We start from the raw sequence: 22306 nt of genomic DNA, 5'->3' as shown, positions 1-22306 counted from the left end.
GATTTCCATTGAGAAACATAAACATTTATTTTACTTTATACACAACTGTAGCAAATATCTAAGCATATTTTTCTCACTGTTTACTACACATAAGTCTTCTGTGTATGATGAAACAGGCCACCCAAATATCCAAAGGCGTGTCCCCTGTACATTTAATTATAAAATCAACCGGTGTATTTGCTACGTCGCACGTTTGCAAAGAGACTGTCGACTTCACTTTCACAACTTTCGAAGACTTCACTTTGCTTTCACTTTCGACTAGCGAAAAAATACATCCGGCTCACGAAGTTTGAGACACACCTGTTGTGTTTGTTTTGATAAATGTTTTGATAAATGTTTTGAGAAAGTTATAAATATAATGTTACTAAAATGAACTGATAGCGAAGAGCTTCGACCAACATCTCAAGAAGCTCTCGCTACACAGTTGGATTAAGGGCCCGATATAAAAGGCAGTTATCCTAGAAACCGCGCGCATCGTGAGAAGGTTCCTGTCTCTGCAGCCCTGACTACAGGTTGTTTGAGTCATGGGATTCCGCAGCCGGTGGTGTTCTGTTTTTAATATAATATGTTTTGTATATTTTATTTTTTTTGGATATGAAATTAGAAATATGATAAATAAATGTATATGGAAATATTACTAGGTAACATCAGAACGTCTGCAAATATCTCTCTAAAATTTGGCAAATATGTAGATCATAGTCTGGAAGAACACATAAGTTACTACTTATTTTTTCTTTAAATCCCGCGCAGACCGAGTCGCGAGTTACAGCTAGTATTATACGAACATGAATCTACTTCTTATTAGTACAGTTCTAAAGTTGTATTGACGTTTAATAAATGGGTTGACGTAAAAAGGGTCCTTGCACAATACTTAATTGATACTTAATTTATTATAATATTACTTAATTAATTAATACTTAATGGTAATTTACATATGTCATTTAAAAGATAAAAGATATTTGTAGCGATACTTGGAATCCTAAGATGATCTTTGGCTGACAATTTAGTTATGTTGTACACATTGTAATTTTTGTACAAAGGTGATGAAAATTTACTAGTGAATTCCGCCCTTATATTACTTTAAAGGGATAATACTGCTATATTTGTTATAATTTCACCTTTATCCAAAATCGTGGCAAATGTTTGGAGGATGGAAATATATAAATAATTATGATTTTACCACGATGCCATAAAGTATAAATTTTCGTCTAAACAGACTGAAGATATCTAGACATTAATGTCTGCGATTCAATCGTTCTTTAGTTGTTAATTTAAGTTTAATAGTTTAGTAGTTATCAGGGGAAATTAGGGTTGGTCATAAATAGAACTAATTTAGTTTTGTCTACGTACTTATATTGTATATAACATGTACATAAATGTTTCTAGAAGATCTATAGTTGGAATTCGATTTCATTTAATCTTCCCAAATAACGTTCACATTGTAGAGATACATCTCCGAGTTAATCTGCGGCAACTTTCTAATTTGAAAGCAACAATTTTCAATGTCACGCCGTGGAAAGTTGAATTAAAGATCTATATCTGTTATACACTCGCTTTGTAATACTTGATGCAGATTAGAAATAGGAGATTTTCTCAATAGAAATATTATTTTGTCTTACTAATATAAATGCGAATGTTTAGATGGATGTTTGAAGGTATCTCTAGGACGGCTTCATAGATTTCGCTGAAATTTGGCATAGAAGTAGAGCATGGCTTGGAAGGACACATAGGCTACTTATTAAGTTTTTACTTAATTCCGCGTGGACGGAGTCGTGGGCGACAGTAGTTAGTCATGTACTTAAATCTAGCTCCTATACTATACCGTCTGTTAGGTTCATTCCATTTTTATTCAGAGTAAATTCGAACCGGATTACTTTTACCACAAATTATTATAGATGTATCCAATTATTTACACTTTATTAGTTATTATTGTCATCTTAGTAATTTTGTAAATGCGAATGATTGGATGGATGGATGGATGTTTGTTTGAGGGTATCTCCCGAACGCATGCATGGATCTTGCTGAAATTGGCCATAAATGTAGAACACAGTAAGTAAGTCTGTAAGAACACATAGGTTATTTTTTAATTCCGCGCGGCCGGAGTCGTGGACGACAGCTAGTAACTAATAAAGATTAAATTAGAAATAATGATTTTATTTGGAAAAAGATGGAAATTACTAAAAAAGTCAAGTTGAACAACCACACTTGAAATAAAAGCGAGAGACAAAAAAAATTGGAAACTCTTCGTTCACCTGCTAACAAAATAATTACAATAAGACATAACTCATTTAATGGCCAATGTATTTTAAATCGTATTCTTGAAGAATTAAAGGTTATTTTTTTTCGAATGTTATTTGAAGTTATGTCATTTTATAAGGGTTCTTTTGCCATCGAGGGCACCATGTTTGCTCTCTCGATGTGAAAGCAAAGAGAAAGGTGCAGGCAGTAGTGTCAGTGGGCCCCAAATTCCAAAGGCGGTGAGATTTTTTTCTCTCCGCTATGAACACAGGTGTTCCATATGATTTTAACTAATCAAATTATAGTTCAATTGGCTTAATTAAATTAATGTTTAACTGATATTAAGATAACTATGGACGGCTGTTTTTAGATATTTAAAAAAATCTGAAGATGGTGATTCAAAGTAGACAAAATTGTACGTCTTTTATGTGCAAAAAGCACAGAACGATTTTAGTTCTGTGGGTCTAGCAGGAATATTTGCTGGAAAATGTTGGTAGCGTTATCTTAGATATTTGTGTTAGATTTGTGCTCTATTTTACGTACAACGACAAAGAGAATATTATGAATATATTTAAATGCTTAGGTATGTTGAAGAATAACAAAAATAATAACTAGGATACTAAGATCTTTTAGGAACTAATGTAATAGACTTAAGTTTAAGTTACCTTGAGATAAGTTTATGGATTAAGAAATGAGGTGAACTTAGTTTGTAATAAAATTTAAAATCTCGCCTGTATATTCGTGATTTACATTTTTAGACATCGATCCATACTTTATATAGAAATTTATAATTTCTTAATTATTTATGAAAAACACATTGGATTCTTATTTCTTTTATATCCGATGTACGTTATCTTTTTCTTACTTCTTACTTTATTATTATGAAAAAGAGAGCTTTCTTTGCTTGTTTTCCAAAAGTTTATTAAATTTTTTCTATTGGAGAATATGTTTTTTTTTAATTTTCACAAATATGTTTCAAATTATTTTAATATGAAATATTTTATTGTTTATTGTATAAATGTAGAAATTCAAAAAAAGGTTGTAAAATATACAGATTAGAAGTCTATTGATTTCTTCAAGTTTCCCCTACTTTAGTTCTACTTCTCAGTAGCTACAGTCTTTACAGACTGGTCGTGGTCATCTTGTGTATACCTTGACTCATTTCACTAATTGCTTCCACTCTTCCCGGACTACTGCTTTTTTCCTACATACATGCAGACGTCTACTGCCTCTCTGACCTGGTCTGTGCACCTCATGATCTACCTCGTACCCTGGTATCTTCCGCTTTTCTATAATACTAACTTTGGTTAGTAGCGTTAAAATATTGTTATATATTGTTAAAGTATTCTATTGAATATCGACCGACAAAACAAAATAATATCTTCTCTAGTAACTATTAGCAGTTTTGGCATAGTTTTTAGTACTTTTGTTAAAAATGTTGCAGCAATGCTGAGGCGAACACAACTAAATCATTAACTTTTCATTGTATTATTCATCATCATTAATCTTCAGTTATCCCTACGGAGGGTTAGTACATCTCTATCAACCGTCATATCTGAATCTACTCCCTTCCTATGCATATCTTTTACATCCATCCATACTTTCTTTGATCTTTCTCTACCTTTGTAGTTTTTCTTTGTATTGTTCCAAGATATAAAATGTTAGTTTGTAAAGTGAAACTCAAAAATGTATTCAATATTTTTATGTGGTCTATCATGAACTCAGAGGGAAAGTTTTTTAATGATATAACATAATTTAAATACATCATAATGGGTAAAGCAATACGACAAAAATGTGTGGAGTGAAAGTGTCACCCACACTAACAATGTTCTTGTAGTAGTTAAGAAAGTTTCTCGCCTTGAAAATCCGAACAAAGAAATCTACGGAGTGTTATTCTATGATTTCTTTTCTCTAATGTCAAATATAGTTTTATAAATAATTAATCATAATCAGTTTTGAGTTGTATGGTTAAAAATTATGCACATTTAATATTACATTTAAATGTAATGGTAAAAAAATTATTAGCTTGCGTAATTTCCCATTTAACAAATAAGTAGAATTTCTGAAAGATTGTAATTTAAATTTAAAGCAAGCATTTTTTATTCAGCACTTAAGTTTGTATTATAATATTTTTTAAATGATTCACAGAAACACTTTAAAGAAATAAATTGGTGATATAACAAGTAATGAAAGCAACAAACATTATTTACTTTAGAAATATAGAGATACTTAAGTAGACTAAAATGTCGTATTATATATATTTAGGATATATTTTACTTGTACAAATAAATTTGCATTGTTCTGATGGCTAACTAAGTACAAGTATTAAAAATATTTTTATCAGCGCAACTCCGTATATTCCTTGTTCCAACAATTATTCTATGTGTGCGTGAGTGAAAGGCTTATACGTATACAAATGTAATCACGCTGTTCTTTACATGTGTGAGTGAAGATGGCATTCGTTCTTTTTTACACGATCTATACAATACAAAACAAGTATAAAAGTGGGTCTGTCTGTTAACGATGTTTAGTTTCTAAAATGTAATAGAGAGTGGCGCATCTCATGTTTTTCAGGATGAAAGAGAAATCTATGACTTAAGCGAATCCTTAACACATTGAAAATAAGTCTAGTTAAAGATAAAACTAAATTATTTAATTCCAGAATCTATCTTGACTTATAAATAAACATAAATATTCTCTATTTTCGGAAATAAAATAAAATGAACTTAGTTAATTACTTAATATAATCTTCTTTGATTCTAAACTTAAATAATATTTTCTCAAACCTTTGACTAGCTATTTCCATGCAAGTTTACGAAATACTTTTATGAAAGAATTAAAAATATAATATTGTTCACACATAACCAATGAGAAATCAATTTTATTATAATATTTTAAGCTAAATAAATATTAGCAGTGTTTAAGTTGAATAAGAAGATACAGAAACTAAGTCATATTCCTAATACTAACTTAAAACTGCGACTTTTTCATAGCATTAATAATACTATTAAATATTCATATCATAATTTCCGTAATCGTATACATAGTATTTAAGTAACCTTAAGTTATAAGTAAATTGATTTAACTGATATGTCTGAAATCTAATTTTAAAGACATAACTATTACAATATAATAGTGTTGTAGCACTAACTCTTGATTAGATTATGTAATTTTCTTTTATTTAACTAAATACGACACTACGGTATACTAAACATTATTTGTGTTTTTGTCACTAGATGGCGTTAGTTGTTTTTATCGGTAGTTTAAGTTCAATGACAATTGAATCTCTCGTTCAAATATTTGGATTATCACTGAGTTTTCTTTAGAGATATTAAGAACCTAAAGGTAGCAAATAAAAATATAATATTTATTATTATTAAAATTTTTATTTATCTTAAAACTAGATACACAGTCTTTTTATTTACTATAAAATAATTTTAAAATAGAAAGACAAATTACCCGTAATACTTCGAAATAAATAAATCTTAAAAATAAAATGAACCTTTAGTAAATAAATTAATACAATAAAAGATATTGGAAAATTACAAAAAATATACTATTCATTTAAAACGAATGATCTTAGCCATTTTTTTTTTAAATTATTTGACATTTTTAGTTATACTTTTACCCTGTTCTTTCCAAACTTGGTTATTTATACAATGTCTTATTATTAGTGTGGATTTCTACTGCCGAAAAAATTGCACAAAACCGAATATCATCACTCTCATTATCTTCGAAAAGTGACAATGTTTGAAAAGGTATTTCGGTAGTGTTAACTTACGCTTATACAATACTAACCTTATACTATGCTTTATAATTAAAATAATATCCTTGAGATACTGGCCGTTTTTAATCCTTCAAATAAAAAAAAATAACTTAGCCTACGAGAATTATTTTAATTTGTTTCTAAAGCACATTCCTAAACTAAGCATGTTATTCTACGTTACCTCAGGTTTTTACTGCTTAAATACACTAATTTCAAGTTATTGTCAAGTTTTTCGGCAATGTAGATCCACGTTTATAATTAAACGAAATAGTAAATCTTAATATAATTTGAAAACATTAAAATGCACCATAAAATTCAGCTGCCGAAAATAATTAAAGCTTATTATTTAATAATATTAAAACTTTAATAATTGTAAATTATCTTATTTTAATGCTTAAGATCATTGGAAAAGCTTAATAATAGTTTTTTTCTCTTACTTTAAAAGCTTACAGATTCTTTTTTCAAATATTTTTTTGCATTAATAATTAAATTAACTACGTCAATATTTTTGACCTACACCGATCGAATTTACTTTTAATTATTTATTAAAAATAATAATTTCATGAGTTATTTTGGAGAGTTTTATGAGTTTAGTCTTACGAGTTAATTTGTGAGATTTTATGTGTTGATTTGTGCTTTATATGCTAAGTCGTTAGCGTCAGCAACTAAGCTTGCAGATCTTGCGTACGGGTAAGAAGCGGCAGATGCTGTGGGCGACGTCCATTGTTGTGGTGATGACTGGAAACCGGTTATCTGGTAATGTAACATTATGTAGTGAAATATATAAAAGACAATTTTAATCAAGTGACAAAATGTTTAGATGGATCAAAAATTTTCATAGAATTAATTGTTAAAAACAGATGTAAAGGAAAGTTTTGAATTAGGCGGCCTCCTTCCGTGTCCAATCGGCTTAAAAAAATGAGATATACGGGTAACCGTAGTGGTAACCTATTTTTATTGTATATGTAAGTAATGCTGTCACTCTTATTTGACGAACTCATAAATAAATTAGTTAACACAAAAATTACCTTTCCGCTTAAGTTATTAAGTCCACCTCCACTCAGTAACTTATGTAGACCAAGCGCAGCAGCTGCAAGGAAGGCCAACTTAGCGACCACCAGTGCTTTAGTGACGAGAAGTGTTAGAGCCCCAAAGAGTAGACCGATCACAGCAATCACTTTGACTCCAATACCAGCTAGTAGGGGTGTGTATTTCTTTATTTTTCCTCGGGCTGTGGAAGAAAAGTTTTTTGTTAATAACAACATAACTGACGCCCGTAACGTAGAGGCGTAGGTAATCTCCATTTGGCTTGTTCCTAACCCATCTCTCGCTTCTTCTACATTCGTACATCTATGTATGCATGCACCTCGATTTCGGATGCTCTTAACACTTATAAGTATTTCAATCTGGGCGGCACAAGTCCGTATAGGACGTTCCCGACTGCCACTGTTACTGACTTTTTTTATTAAGTCTGTGTATATTATTCATATTGATTTGGTGTTGACATAAATGAGTTATTTTTTAGGATAGAGTCAATGATATTGCCAGTGCCAATAAAAAAATGCTTGATACTTCCAGAGTCAAGGGAAATAAAAATGAGTTCTAATTTTTATACATTATGTAATGTGCATGTAGCTACACCTTAAGAAGTATCATTGCGCGAGTACGCGATTGCATCGGACCCGGCGAAGTAACCTTGACCGAGCGTTGCGTCCGCTCACGCAACAGGCCAACGAACTCTACCAATGACTTTCTTTTCCATCGACGATAAATGCTACGCGCGTACGACACGTCATCGTAGACTTTGCATGGGCGTATGAAAATTTAGTTTTTATAGTTTTTTTTGTAAATATAAGGTGCTTTTATTTAAGGTTTTTTTAATAATTTATAGACAGTTATTGGGTAAATTTTTACGATATTTTTTTATAAAAATTATTTTTTATTTTTATTTTAGTTAAATTGAATTAATGTTCTTTAGCGATAATATCAAGGTCAAGATAAATTCTTGATTTTTGTCGTAAGTAGATATTTACGGTTGTTTATTAGTTTTAGTGTCATTAATTGGTTGGTTTAACTCTTTAAAATAAACGTAAGCGTAACGTTAAATGTCAGTATTACTCACCTTCTTCAAAAGTCCTTGCCGCCTCCCGCAGTTCTCCTGGCTCGAATTTTACATTAAGTTTTTCTTCACCTTTCGCATCCCTAAGTAGTAAAGAAAATAATACTAGTTAAGGTTATTATCATAAAAATAAGCAAGAAAAAATTCTAAATGTGAAATAAATTATGTTTATGATTAAGATAAATTATATCAACATGATTTTATTTCAGCAAAATGACCCTTGTAATATGTTTTGCGCGTTGATGTCTTTTAGTCTAACGAAAATATCCTAAGATTGTAACCGACTGCAAGTTGTACTTAACATTAAGAATTATTATCTGGTACAATTACGTTACTTGACTCATTATATACAATGAAAATGACGTTTCTAAAATGGATAAATGGATTGATATGTTTTCTTCATAAATGAAACAATAGAAAGTTACAAAATTGTATATGTATACATTCGATACGTTTGACTCTACATGTTATTCGTTATCAATAATGCGTGATATTTACTGCGGATATACTAGGCAAGGCTAGTATCTGGTAACGCTCGCTATAGTTAACATAATTTACCATTTTGAAAAGACAACCATGATTCATACGCTATGTGTATACCAAGGAAGGTTATATAAAGTATTTGATTAAAGTTGTACGTTTTCTCAAAGCGCAAAACAAGAACGATGAGCTAACAATTACGTAAAATTGCAAATTTACATAAGTATAATACATGACTTAAATTTCATGTAACTGGAAGAAAAAGTTTTTCACTGTCTGTCTGTCACAATTATCTTAAACATATATTTTTAAATAACCTACTATTAAACTTTTACTAAAGTGCAGTAAAGTATAATATCTATTGTAAGATTATTTAATTAAACTTACCGTTCTATAGCTACTCCTGAAAAAAGCTCTAACCTCCCATCATCTTCAGAACCTCCCGGCGCAGCACTGCAGGCCACCACCGCGACAACAAGTATAGTACACAACACTCGCATAATGTTACTTAATTGTAACTTAGTCTAAGATATTCGGTGGGTCCTACTTAGGCTGTAGTCGAGGATCGATTGAGACGCGTCCGGGATACCCACGCTTTTATATTCAAAGAGGGAAGACGAATAAATTCTGTAAGGCTCAGACCCATTGGATTACGTTCGGGGAATTACTTGGGTCAAAGGTTCTTGATACTTGACTGCTATTTTTTATTTTACCAGATTTTTTCATTCTTTACAAAATATTTAAACCTAATTTGACATCAGTACATTCACAGATATGTTTATTACAAAGAATTTCAAAGAACTATAACCTATAATAATATGCGACTAAAGAAAGATGGTCACAGTTTAAATTATTTTAAAATTGTAGAGTAATTCTACGTTAATTATTAGAAAATTCAGTAGAGATTTATAGACACTTTTATTGTAATTTTGTATATTGTAATAAATAAATAACTAAGTAATCTCCTAGTGTTTAAACTATATTTAAATAATCAAAGTATCAAGACTACGAGGTGTTGGGATACTCTCATTCATATGGGCGAAGACTCACTATCAACAATTCGGAGGCGTGACTTTAGGATATAGAGCTAATCTCATTATTACTTTGGAGAAATGAACTTTATTTTCATGTTATGTGTTCATAAAGTAAACTAGTAGATGGATTTCGTGCACAAAAACATGTTTTGCCAACTCTACATAGAGTAAAATAAAGATAGGGCGATGATGATCAACTGTTTTTAAAATAACTATAGTAGAGTCGTTTGTATTGTCACATAATGTTGTCTCTGTTTTATTCAAAACGAATGAAAAGGATGACAATATTAATACAAGTGTCAGTCCAGTGATGCTCTGGAATAAGGACACTGACTTGTAAACATGGACAGGCTATGTGTTGTTGTGTTTTGTGCTTATTTGATTTTCGCCATTTTAGAGCTGACACTCAGTGACAGCTGTAAGCAGTGGTTACGAATTTTAACGACTCATGGAGATTGTATTGATTGTCAGTAATATCAAGCCTGTTTAAGTTGGAGCTAAGCCAAAACTGACATTTGCTTGGTACAACCTATCCAACAGAAAAATTATTGGGTTACGATATATACTTTATATTGCAAAATGTATTCTCAAGTTAGTGTATATGAAGTTTGTTTTATTACTCCATTGTAACAGTTGGCAAACAAATATTGTGTGTCATAAAAATAAAATATGTCAAACTTTCACGAATACATTTTACCTAAAAGAAGTAAAAGAGATTGTGTAAAAGATGTATGAGGATTCAGATTGTCGTACAGTCTCTATTTTTGAAAGTAAATTAATTGTATTGAATATTATCCTTTATATAACATAAAGTCGCTAATTCTAAAGCACATTTTCTAAATTCGACTAATTGCATCATACTTGCAATTAATAATAAAAATATCAATTAAGAATTTTTTAATTATTGTGTTTTAAATTATTTCAAAATAAACTATCTAAATGTCAATGAACTTTAAAAGCTTGTCATTATTCTTAACGCAGTATCCCAAAGCTTCCGATCGAAGTTTTCTCCATCTTAAACAGGTCAAGGACATTCAACTTTCTCTTATATTAAAGATGCGTTTACACTGACATTACAAAAAAGTTCGATATTTGAAATCGAGTAGGAGTATAAGTCTATTTATAAATTTTATTATCCTGCAGTTTTCACTACTGAACCATTTAATTTATTTATGATTTTCAGTTATTTTTACATTAAGATAAATATTTTTCTTTCAACTGTAGATTTATATCTAAAAACTTTTCGATAGCATGTAAACTTACTCTTAATAGAGATAGGTAGCAGTAACTCTCAAGGACATGACAATGAACTGTCCAATACTTTCTATTTGGGAACTCAGTATTACATCGAATAGATAGGTATATAGGAAACGTAGACGTTACAAGATCTATTTTAAAAGAATATTATGGATAATAAAAAAATATAGTATTTAAAATCATTGGAAAATCGTGCAATAAAAATTATACAAATTAATATTTTAAAAGCTAAAGTTAAGATGAAGTTTATGAATGGATGTTAGTAGGTAGCTCCGGAACGGCACATCAGATCTTGATGAAATTTGGAGTCATGTGCCAACACGTAGGCAACTAATTAAGTTTTTTTAATTCTATGCGGACAAAGTCGAGGGTGACAGCTAGTAAATCAATATATCTCTCCACAAGTATAAATAACATTTCTTGCTTTAATTAAGTTTATACGTAATTGTGAGTTTAAGTTATAATACTAAGTATTTTTATTAATATTTCATTTAACATTAATTGTAACTAATTCTTTTATAAACTGGTACGTAGTCTCTTCTATTATAAATATCATTTTCGTAATCAGCTTTTGGTAGTCGAATGATTTCTACATGTGTGTTTGCGTCGTCCTTTCGCTGTTGATATCCGTGAGATCCAAACATTCCTTTTAAACTGAGAATTGATGCCAGGATAGTTGAGAAGAAACCCATCATGAGACCTATAGCAAATAAACTCAGTGTTATTGGTAAGGAAGTTGTCAGGGCTTTGCGTAATAGACGCAAATGGATATTGCTTACAACTGTAGTTAAAGAACGCGAAACTTTATAAATTTATTAAAGTACTAAGGTTTTACTGGTGTTGTTATTTTCACAACAACAATAAATTTTTTAGAATTTTTTATCAATCTAGTCTCGTCTCTATGTAGAGTTGACACAGTATGTACTAATCATCCATACATCTCTATCAGCTGTTATCTGAATTCACTCTTCTTACGTATGCATATCATCTTTAACTCAGTCCATCCATACTTTTATAGGCCTTCCTTTATCTTTATAGACATATATTCAATCACATTACTTTATTATTAAAATGATCATATTCTTTTCGCATATACCACGCTTTTTTTTTCAATTTCTCCATCACTGGCTCTACTTTCAAAATTCCTTTAATTACGAAGATCCTTAACTACATCCACGCCGCAGAGCTGGACTTACGAGAGCTACTAACGATGGAATGACAGAAGGCACAATACAGGCGACTTTGGCGATCTCTTGTGTCGGAGGCCAAGACCCAATTTGGGCAGCCACTGGTGCAGTGACTAGCGGAGTAAGTAAGTTAACTACATCCTTTCTTGCCACATGCATCTTAACATACGCATCTCAGTCACATTTAGAAAAAAAACTTAGCTACGTTTATTGCATTGTTTGATTTACATTTTTGTATTGTAAATGAACTTACATACCTTTAGCTGATATAATCGTGAGAGCCTTAAGCATTATTGGTATTAATAAACTTTTGGCTAATACCAATCCAAATATTAGTGGCAGCATATATTTATGCAAACCTTTCTTGCCCTTTCCTTTTCTTTTTAAAAGTTTAAGGAAACATTTCTTTATTTTTCCTTTCCCTTTATGTTTCTTTTTAATCTTTCTCTCTCGTCGATTTTTCAACTTTGCTTTATTTCTTTTTTCTGATGCAATTTTAATCATTTTTTCAGGAACAGTGTCTGTAAACATTTAATTTACCTTAGTTAAAATTCTTATTGATATAAAATATTTTACGGATATTATAAAAAAGAATATATGTAGTAAATGTTTTTTTTAGTTATTAGTAAATAATATTTAGTTAGTAGTAGGAAAGAAATCCGACACTGTGCCGGTGTATCGGCGCAGCACTTGCCTTACTAAAATGTCTACATTTATGTCCCCTCACAACCCGACACTTGACTTGGTAACAAAAGCGCGCCATTTGCGCCAAAGGATTCTAAATAATAATGTCTAAAATTCACAATAATCAGCTCACTATACGTCCCCACCGAAGGGCTCGGAGACTATCTTATGTTAGGGGTGACTAGGCCATAGTCAACCACGCTGGCCCAATGACGGTTAACATCACACACATCTTTGAATTTCTTCGCAGATATGTGCAAGTTGCATCACGATGTTTTTCTTCACCATAAGAACGTCGGATAAATGTACATATGTGAATCAAAAAACACATTGGTACATGGCGGGATTCGAACCCAAGACCTGCAGACAGTCAAGTGCTGTACCCCCTGAGCCACCGACGATCACTATCTAAAATTACTTACCTTGAAATGCTCTTTCTTGCAACGGTGATTGATTTAACATCCAACTTGTGTTTTTATTGATAAAACTTGTATTGACAACATTATTTTCAATTTTAGGAAGATAAAGCAAAGTTTCTGTTACTATGCTATAATTTGTATCAAAAACAAGACTATTGAAATAAGACATTGTCAATATTGTGTAGTTTACACACTATTAAGTTTTTATTCCACAATTTTATTGATGGTAAATTTAAGTTACATTTAAGTTGATAACTTAATACACGTGTTGCTTCGTAAGTTTATTTATGAACTACGTAAGTTCGGTCATGGTAACTTATACTTATACGATCTTAAGTAGTACATTTATGCCTTTAAGCGTTATGTTAAGTACAGTAATGCTCGTTTGACCTTTTAATTATCAATTAAAGGCAGTAATATTTAGGGAAAGTAGTAAAAACAAAAATAAAATAAAGCATAGATTGTAATTACTAATTTTCCTGAAATTAAGCTATGTGTATATAAACTGTTAATCCAATTGACGGAAAGATAATACTTATTATTCTTACTTTAAATAATTTTAATGTAATTATCAAAAGATAAAGAATAAAGAAAACATCTTCTGCTCATTTTTCTGTTTTTTTTTTTTTTTTAATATCTAAAGTTAGATTTGGGTCATTACTAATGAAGTATACATACTTATATTCTTTTAATCTACTTTTAGTCTTATTTTTCCTTTAAATAATGGTTAGAGTGTTGGATACACATTCACCTATATTATATTATACTAGCTGTCGCCCGTGACTCAGTCCGCGTGGATATATAAAAAAAAACTTAATTATTGTAGCCTACCCATCCATTAAAGTAAGATAAATCCATTAAAGTAAAGGCATAAATTCTAAAAAAATATGAATAAATGGTATCCTATGTCCGTCTCCTGGCTCTAAGCTACCTCCTCACCAATTTTCAACCATATTGGTATAGCCGTTCTGGAGTTATAAATAGTGTAACTAATATGTATATCTATTAAACTGTAAATCAAAATGTATCATTGCTTTTCAAATTAAAAGCTTTTCTTACTTAGTCATGTATTATTATAACGCACTATTTCTTAAGGTTAACGCAGAAATCAATCTAAATAAACTTTTATCACGATATTAATCAGGGCAAGGCGTTGGGATCGGCCGTTTGTGATTTGTGGCTATTCTTTTTGATGCGAGGTTATTGACCGCTAAGGCACCGATTCTTCAGACGATATGCAATATTTTTAAGGGTTCCGTACCTCATAGGAAAAAAACGGAATCCCTATAGAATCACTTTGTTGTCCGTCAGTCCGTCTGACAAGACCGTTTTTCTCAAAAACGCGTGAAGGTATCAAGCTGGAATTTATGTGAAATACTCAGGTCTGCGGTCGCTAGGTGCTGTGAAAAAATAAAACTTTTAAACCAACGCAATCAAAAGATACAACCGTTTATGTCGCAAATTTACGCATTTTTTTATATTTAATTGCATTACAAAGCGAGATATCCGTTATAAATTATAGTTAGAAGTTAACGACGACTTTTATAAAACAGGCATTAAATGAAAACACTTAATTTTTTCTTTCTTAAGTGAAATGTAAACTGATTTATCTGTTGCGCGAAACTTGATCTCTTTAGCTTCTCTAAAAACTCTAACAAAATTAAACTATAAGTAAAAAAGTATTCTATTCTTTATTTCTTCGCGCTGTTTTATACTAAAACTAGCGGGAACTTCGTTAGCGCAAAAAATATCATGCCTACATAATGCTCGTAAACATCAGCTATCTAAAAGATTCAAATAAAACAAAAAAAAAAAGTCAAAGACTGTCAAAATGGATCTTTCCGGAGAATTTTCCGAGCAAAGACAGAATTGCGGAAAGACAGAGAAAAATTCCAGGAAAAATGGCTCAGGGGTCAAGCACTTGACATGCAATCTGCAAGTCCTGGGTTCGAATCCCACCACGTAACAATGTGTTTTTTGATTTCCGATTTACATATGTACATTTATCCTACGTTCTTACGGTGAAGGAAAACATCGTGATGCAACCTGCACATACCTGAGAAGAAATTTAAAGATATGTGTGAAGTCAACCAACCCGCACTTGCCAACGTGGTTGACTATGGCCTAGTCACCCTTAACGTAGGGGTAGGCTCCGAGGCCTTCGGTGGGGACGTATAGTGAGCTGATGATGATGACGAGAGAAAATTTTCGATATGAAAGACCAATAGTTTATAAGTAAAACAGTGACATAGTTGCATTATACTTTAAAAAAATTTCAATCGTATAAATATATTAGATAGATGAACAATGTCAAAATTTGTTCAAGGTCATCAAGGTCATAGTAAAACAAAATACCAATCTGAGAACATTTATATTATTCCTGTGTCGTAATTAAACAATGATTAATGGTAACATTAGTTTTTCTATTTTACACAATGTGTTAATTATTAAAAATAAATAAATCAAAATTATTATATTCCTTAGCTTAGCTAATATTTACAACAGGGAAATTGAAACATCATTTCATCGAATTATTAATTTAAAAACAAATCTATAAAATGATACAGAAAAAAAAAATCGATTAATCGGACTAGAAACTAAAATGTGTACTTCAAATCAAAAAATAAATAAATAAATCAACAGTTTAAAGAAATATAAAAGAAAAATTGATGAAATTTATCTAACTAACTTAACTGAAATGGCATCTGCGAGCAACCCGTCGACCTAATTTATTTGATTAATAACCACCTTTCTGTAGTCCCATTACTGCGGCAAACAACGCGAAGAAGAAACCAGCCAGTCCTGTTGCTCCTACTAATAATACAAGACCAGCTATCATTACAGGAACTAAAGCGAAGTATTTTAATTTGTAAGCCAATAGTAGTGGCATCATGTATTTGGTCATCTTCTTCGATTTCTTAGCTATTTTCTTCTTTATTTTGTTATGCGGTGAGTGGACGTGTGTTGAGTGACCTTTATCGTCCGTTTCTTCACCGATTTCGTATTCCCCGTCTTCTTCTTCTTCGTCTTCATCTACTTCTTCCTCGTCATCCTCAGCTCCTAAGACTGCAAGAAAAGTTACAGATTAAAAAATATTGTTCAATAAGATGGAGCTCTGCCTTTGAAGTAGGTGGTTTGCCTTTTAGGCAGTGTTTTCTTTGTGACTTTGTGGTCATTTGCCTTGTACAGGCATTTACAGCTTCACCGGGCTTGAGGTGGCCGAGCGCAGATGGCACTTAGTCTGAACCTCGTGTACTGAGACATGATTTTAGTCAATGCCTTCTTGTTTATGGGACGACAATTACATGGTATAAAATTTATGATAAAATGCCTTTTATATGTTCATAATTGTGGGCAATCTTTATTGTACAGTAATATGCTGACTTTAACGAGATTTGCGTTTTAATTATCAGCAAATCTTAATCATTTTGAAAGTGTTTTTATTAGATAAAAACGTGTGTTACTAGCATAATCTACAAGCTGCTGAAAGTAGACTGAAAAGTCTATTAACAAAACAAAGTTGATTGATAGTTGCATTGTTCTAGATTTTGTCACTAAGATTCTTGTTTCTAAATTTTATGCCTAGAATAGATAGAATATAGATAACAAACTTTAGCGTCAAAGCGCCAAAAGCCTAATGGTTAAGGGCATGGATTTCCGATCAAGAGGTCGGGGGTTCGAATCCCGCTATTCAACTATTGTGGTAAACCATGTTCTAGTACAAGCATAGAGCTTAGTTGGAATGGTACAAGAAATATTAGTAAATTTACAAATATCTGCTAATATTAAAAAAAATATTAAAAGAGGCCAGTCTTCTATCGATACCAAATTAATTTGTCAATAAATCGAAATCAATAGTCAGTAGTAATGTTTTAGTATCACGAATATTGGGTTCATTGGAACGTAGCGTGACGTTGTCATTTCATTAGACACGCGACAATAATTCATGATATATATTTACATTTTGCAGGCAACAAGCGGAAAAGATTATAAGTCACATTGATGAAATTTGAGGGTCTCGGGGAGAGTTGATGTTCACTCGACGGTGACTACTAACGGGGCATAATGATAGATTTAGATTTTATATTAAATTGAAATTGTCAACTTGAGTTTTATTCAGAGCAAAATGTAAGTAAAAATTATAGATCATTTCTTTCTTTGATAACGGGTTTTAACTAAACATTTGTACAAAAACTCATTTTAGTTTTTGTGTATTTCGGTAATCATAGTATAATTTAATGATTTAGTTTCAAGACGCTAGCTTTTGTTTAATTTCATAAGTTTAATAAACTTAGCAAATAAATAAAAAGCAATCAAAATTTAAAAGTTGCTAAGCATTACTATTAGTTTTTATGTCATGAGTAAATTTTTCATTACATTTTAAACTCTTCTTATTCCAATATTTTATAATTGTCTACTACAAGATTTAATGTGAATGTAAGTCTTTCTACTTCATTCATTGCTACGTAATCATTGAGATGTGTAACGCTAATGTAATGGTTACGTTATACGGTAATGCACATGTCTCTCTGTTTTATCAGTTTCATTATTACGATTAATTATTTCATTAATTTTATAATAACACTTACATGACAATGATCTTCTCGACGCGGTAACTTCCGAAAGTCCTTCGGGTTTTTCAAGAATAGGTTCCTCGTCTTCGTTCAATGATCTTCCTTGAAATTCTGGATTAATTATTAAAGGGATAGCTCTTGGATGAAATGCACCATCGTTAACATAGTTGTAAGGGGATTCATGCAGGCTCTCACTACCTTTCTCTTTGGCAATATGATAATTACCAGGGAAAGGTACTTCCGATTTGTACTTCACATCTTGAGGATGATAGACATTCTCGTCTTGATGATCTCGGACAGGTATCGTTCGGGGTCTAAACCTGTAACTGTAATCGGAAGGAGTACCTTTTAAATCTTTTGTTCTTCGCGATGATATCTGTCCATTCGGTTGTATCACAATAGATGCACTGGTCACATTTACTATTGCAGATCCATCACTTTTCGATGCACCAGATAAAGACCAAAGTTTCGTTAGTTTGTTATCGTATTCAGCAGTGGATAGCACGGCTAAGCATGAAATGATTGTGATTCGATACCACGTCTCGCTAATCATATTGATTGTTTTAATTATCGATTTTGGGGCGAGTGGTACGTCACTATTTGCTGTTACTACACTTTCTTCTATAATTGTTCCGACCCTCACCCCGTTCGTACCATCATTTTGTATCAAGCGATCGCGCAAAACTGAATCACTATCGTTGGGCGACGTTATATTTATACATGTGTAAGTATAAACTTGCGTTTTTCCAGACGGTTCACGGTCGGATGGGCTCGCGGAACCTACGGCTTAGCAATTCCGATATCGAAATGTAGAGCCCCAAAATAAAAAGCATTTTCATTGCATGTCTCCATAAAACTACGCACTGCTTCTTCCGCTAATGATTCTTGTCTTCATCTGATACGTCAGATATTCTCAAATACATGCCCCACTTACAATAATTTGACAATTCACTATAATTCAACTGTTATTTGATAGTTACCTTGTCAGAGTTTTCACTTTTAAAAAAATTACTTGATGCCTCAATCTCTCAACCTTTAACCATCTCAGTCTGTTATAGATTTTTATGGAGCTTTTTCTAAACTAGAGTTAAAATTATTTCATGATTGTCATATAACAAAAAATCTTACTGGATTTACAATCTAACTAATATTATAAATGCGAATGTTTAGAAGGATGGATGGATTTGAAGTTTGAAGGTATCTCCAGAACGGCTAAACAGATCTTGATGAAATTTGGCATACATATAGAACATAGTCTGGAAGAACACATAGGCATAGGAATTATGTTTTTTTTTTCGTTGAGAGGACTGAGTCGCGGGCGACCGATAGCATTCTTAGCTGCTATATCTAGATCTGCAACAGCGATGCTGTTGTAGAAGACAGTGCCGTGATCAAGAGCAGTATAAAATTTATCTCACATTATCTTGTTCAATTATAACGAACAAATTACCAATTTGTTGCATCTCAAGAAACTATTAAATTGTTTAAGATAAGGTTTTCAAATACTTGACTATGAATCTGTTTTATGATTATCTTTGCTTTATGAAATACTTTTCTATTTAATAATAACACTTATAGTCTAGGTAATCCACATGTTGCAGAATATTTTTATAGAGTGAAATATTCAAGATTCAAATTAAACAATCGAATGGTTCAATCGAACCCGCGATCGAGCGATAGATGTCCGTATACATAACTTTAATGCCGCATATTTATTGACGACTCAAGGTCATCAGGCACGCTTCGCAGTGCCTTCCTGTCGCAACCTGCTACTCCCCGCTATACCTGAAATTGTTGTAATGTAATAAAAAAAAGTTTAATGTAATTATGTCATTTTAATTCACATCGTGGGTCACAGTTGTTACTAATATAAATGCGAAAGTTTAAATGGATCGATGCATGGATGTTAGTTTGAAATTATTTCCAAAAGGCTGCATGGATCTAGATTTTGGCATAAGAACATATTCTGGAAGAACACAAATACTAATTAAGGTTTTTTTAATCTCGCGGACAGAGTCGCGGGCATGCTAGTATTGTCATAAAAACTTGCAGTTTAATTAAATCTGTTTGCTGGTATAATGTAAAATGTTCATTTTTTACCTAATTAGTAATAGAAAAGGAATCCATCAAAAACGTGAAGTTAATATGCGTTTGTATAATGATAGCTACAATTACGTTACTTAATTGCTTTTGATAATCGCATTGACAAATTCTACAGATTCTACGTAATTTGATATCTCACTTATTATAAATGCAAATATTTAGATGGATAAATGGATGTCTGTTTGAAGGAATCTTCAGAACGGCGCCATGGATGTCGTTGAAATTTAGCATAGATGTATAACATAGTCTAGAAGAAAACATAGGCTACTAAGTTTTTTTTAATTTCGCATGGACAGAAATGCGGGCAACAGCTAGTTTTTAAGTAAGATAATGTCGGTGGTGCAGCTGCTAAGTGCTTGACCGGATTAGATCGAAATCTATACGTCTAGGTTCAATCCCTAATATGTACCAACGAATTTTTCAATTTTTGTATTTCATATTTACATTTATCAAACGTTCTTCTTCTTTGTGGTTGTAGTCTTTTCACACTTGTCGTGGTCATCAGGTATCAGTGAACCGCTTCAAGAGACGCCGCTCCCCCCTACTCGCTGCGTTTTAGTACATTGATACAGGTCGGTCCACCTCATAGGCGATCTTCTTGCGGTGAAGGAAAACATCGTGATACCTATACATTTTCAATTCTCTTACATTTCTTTTTCATGGTTAAACTTTTAGTACCATATTAGACTATTACGTTATTAGTATTTGTGTAGTCCTGGCCATGCGAAAAATTAGACGGCAATAAAAAACAACATCGCGGAAAGATCGTGCGTAATTCAGTTGCGTGCGACACTCGACGGAAGCAACGCTTCCAGTTTTAATCGAAATCCACTTACTGTCGTCTATACAAACGTAGGTTTACATTGACGCACATATATGCACAAAATTTAATGTTTTTGCAGTTTTTTTAAAGAGGAAAGAACGTTTTTTCTTATATAAAATTTAAAACGGACAGCGGATTTATCGCTGTTCTTTTGTTTCAAAGATAATTGACAACCTTATGTTACTAATATTATAAATGCGAATGTTTGAACGGATGGTTGTATGTTTGTTAGAAGGTATCTCCAGAAAAGCTGTATGAATTTTGGAATAGATGTAGAAAGCCTGGAAAGACACTTAGGTCACTAATTAAGTTTTTTTTATTGCGCGAAGAGGGAGTCGTGTGCTACAGCGTAAATACATAAAATAATATGTGTTCAGCAATTCCGAGAGTGAAAGCTTACGTTTAGAATATACGGATATGGAAACAACAATAAGTAAGTTTTTAAAACAACAGTTTTTTCTTCTAATATTATTACTGTACAAGTTAACTTTTATAATTTAAAAAGTGTTAGTTATGTCGGAAATAGATCCTCACTTGTCAACAACACAAATGTTCGTATTTTATATATCAATAACTAGATGGCAGTGTTCAAATAAATTCAGTTGTATTAAAAAATTTAAAGTTTAAATTCCAACACGACTTAGAAGCACGTTCGAACGTATCTTTAACTTATTTTTAACTTAATCGAATGGTTTCCAAGTCAATGCCCAGACTAAGGTCAACTTAATTACATAAACTCTTAAACTAAGTACAACAATGGCGTTATTACATTATTAATATCTATTATTTTTATGTTTCCTTTGAATAATAATTCCAATTATTTTTATTATAAAGGTTTTAGTCAAATCTAAATCCTATCAAAACGAATGCAAAAAGTAAAGAATCGTGTTTAAAATATCGTAGTACGGGCATGTTATAAGGTGGAAAGAATCGCACGTGACAAGAGGATAAGCCGAGGTAGAGATGGATGAATTGCGTGAAAGAAAACATGATCAAGAAGGGGTGTCGACGGAGATGACGACAGATCGAATCTGGAGAACGAAAACTTGGAGCGCCGACCCTACGTAAGTGGGACAAGGACAGAGAGATATCAAAATCCATCATGTGATAGATAAATTCTGCGGGGTACGACAAAGTGCATTAGCTCCAAAGTGATTCCATAACTTGAAAAACTGTCACTGACATACAATCACGCGACTTATTCAAATTTATTGTCAGTTCCATACACTTTTCAAGTTCATTATGGTATCGCTTCAAAGCAAATGCTCTTTGTCTTACCACGCAGGTGCTACATTAAGAAGTTTCTTAGTATTTTTATGTTATTCAGCGTAAGAAGTAGTCACGGACAGAGTTTCAATAGAAGCCATATTTGCTATTTATTGGATTACGAGTGCAGTACAATCCTATTATGGAATATTGTTGACACATTACACAATGTTACATGTTTCTAACATCTTACTAATATTATTAACTAGGTGTCGCTCCCGAATCCGTCTGTGCGGAATTAAAAAAAAAACATAATTGGTACTCAGCTTCAGTTTTTCTGCCAGGAGTCTATTGTTTTTATTGTGTATCGTGTAGCAAAATAAAAGAAGAAGAAATAGAGTTCAATGAAAAATACT

General features: G+C 31.9%; 1 protein-coding gene across 1 annotated transcript; it reads right to left on the bottom strand.

Moving 5' to 3' along the window:
• Nucleotides 1–6622: 6622 nt before the first annotated feature.
• Nucleotides 6623–9125, bottom strand: LOC106116100 (uncharacterized). Its single transcript, XM_013309840.1, has 4 exons — nt 8991–9125; nt 8127–8206; nt 7033–7235; nt 6623–6757 (listed from the first exon to the last, which is right to left on the bottom strand). Exons 1-4 carry the CDS (start codon nt 9101–9103, stop codon nt 6623–6625), a joined length of 531 nt encoding a protein of 176 aa, XP_013165294.1. The 5' UTR covers nt 9104–9125.
• Nucleotides 9126–22306: the final 13181 nt, after the last annotated feature.

Source organism: Papilio xuthus, unplaced genomic scaffold (assembly GCF_000836235.2).
Source record: "Papilio xuthus unplaced genomic scaffold, Pxut_1.1 DF827756.1, whole genome shotgun sequence".
Taxonomy (NCBI): Eukaryota; Metazoa; Arthropoda; class Insecta; order Lepidoptera; family Papilionidae; genus Papilio; species Papilio xuthus.
This window is presented reverse-complemented; position numbering and strand designations above follow the sequence as displayed.

Coding starts and splice junctions, on each gene's coding strand:
- LOC106116100 (XM_013309840.1), bottom strand. CDS start 9,103: ATGCGAGTGTTGTGTACTATACTTGTTGTCGCGGTGGTGGCCTGCAGT. Junction 7,236..8,126: donor GGCAAGGACTTTTGAAGAAG/GTGAGTAATACT, acceptor TTTCTTCCACAG/CCCGAGGAAAAATAAAGAAA. Junction 6,758..7,032: donor TTAATAACTTAAGCGGAAAG/GTAATTTTTGTG, acceptor TTACATTACCAG/ATAACCGGTTTCCAGTCATC.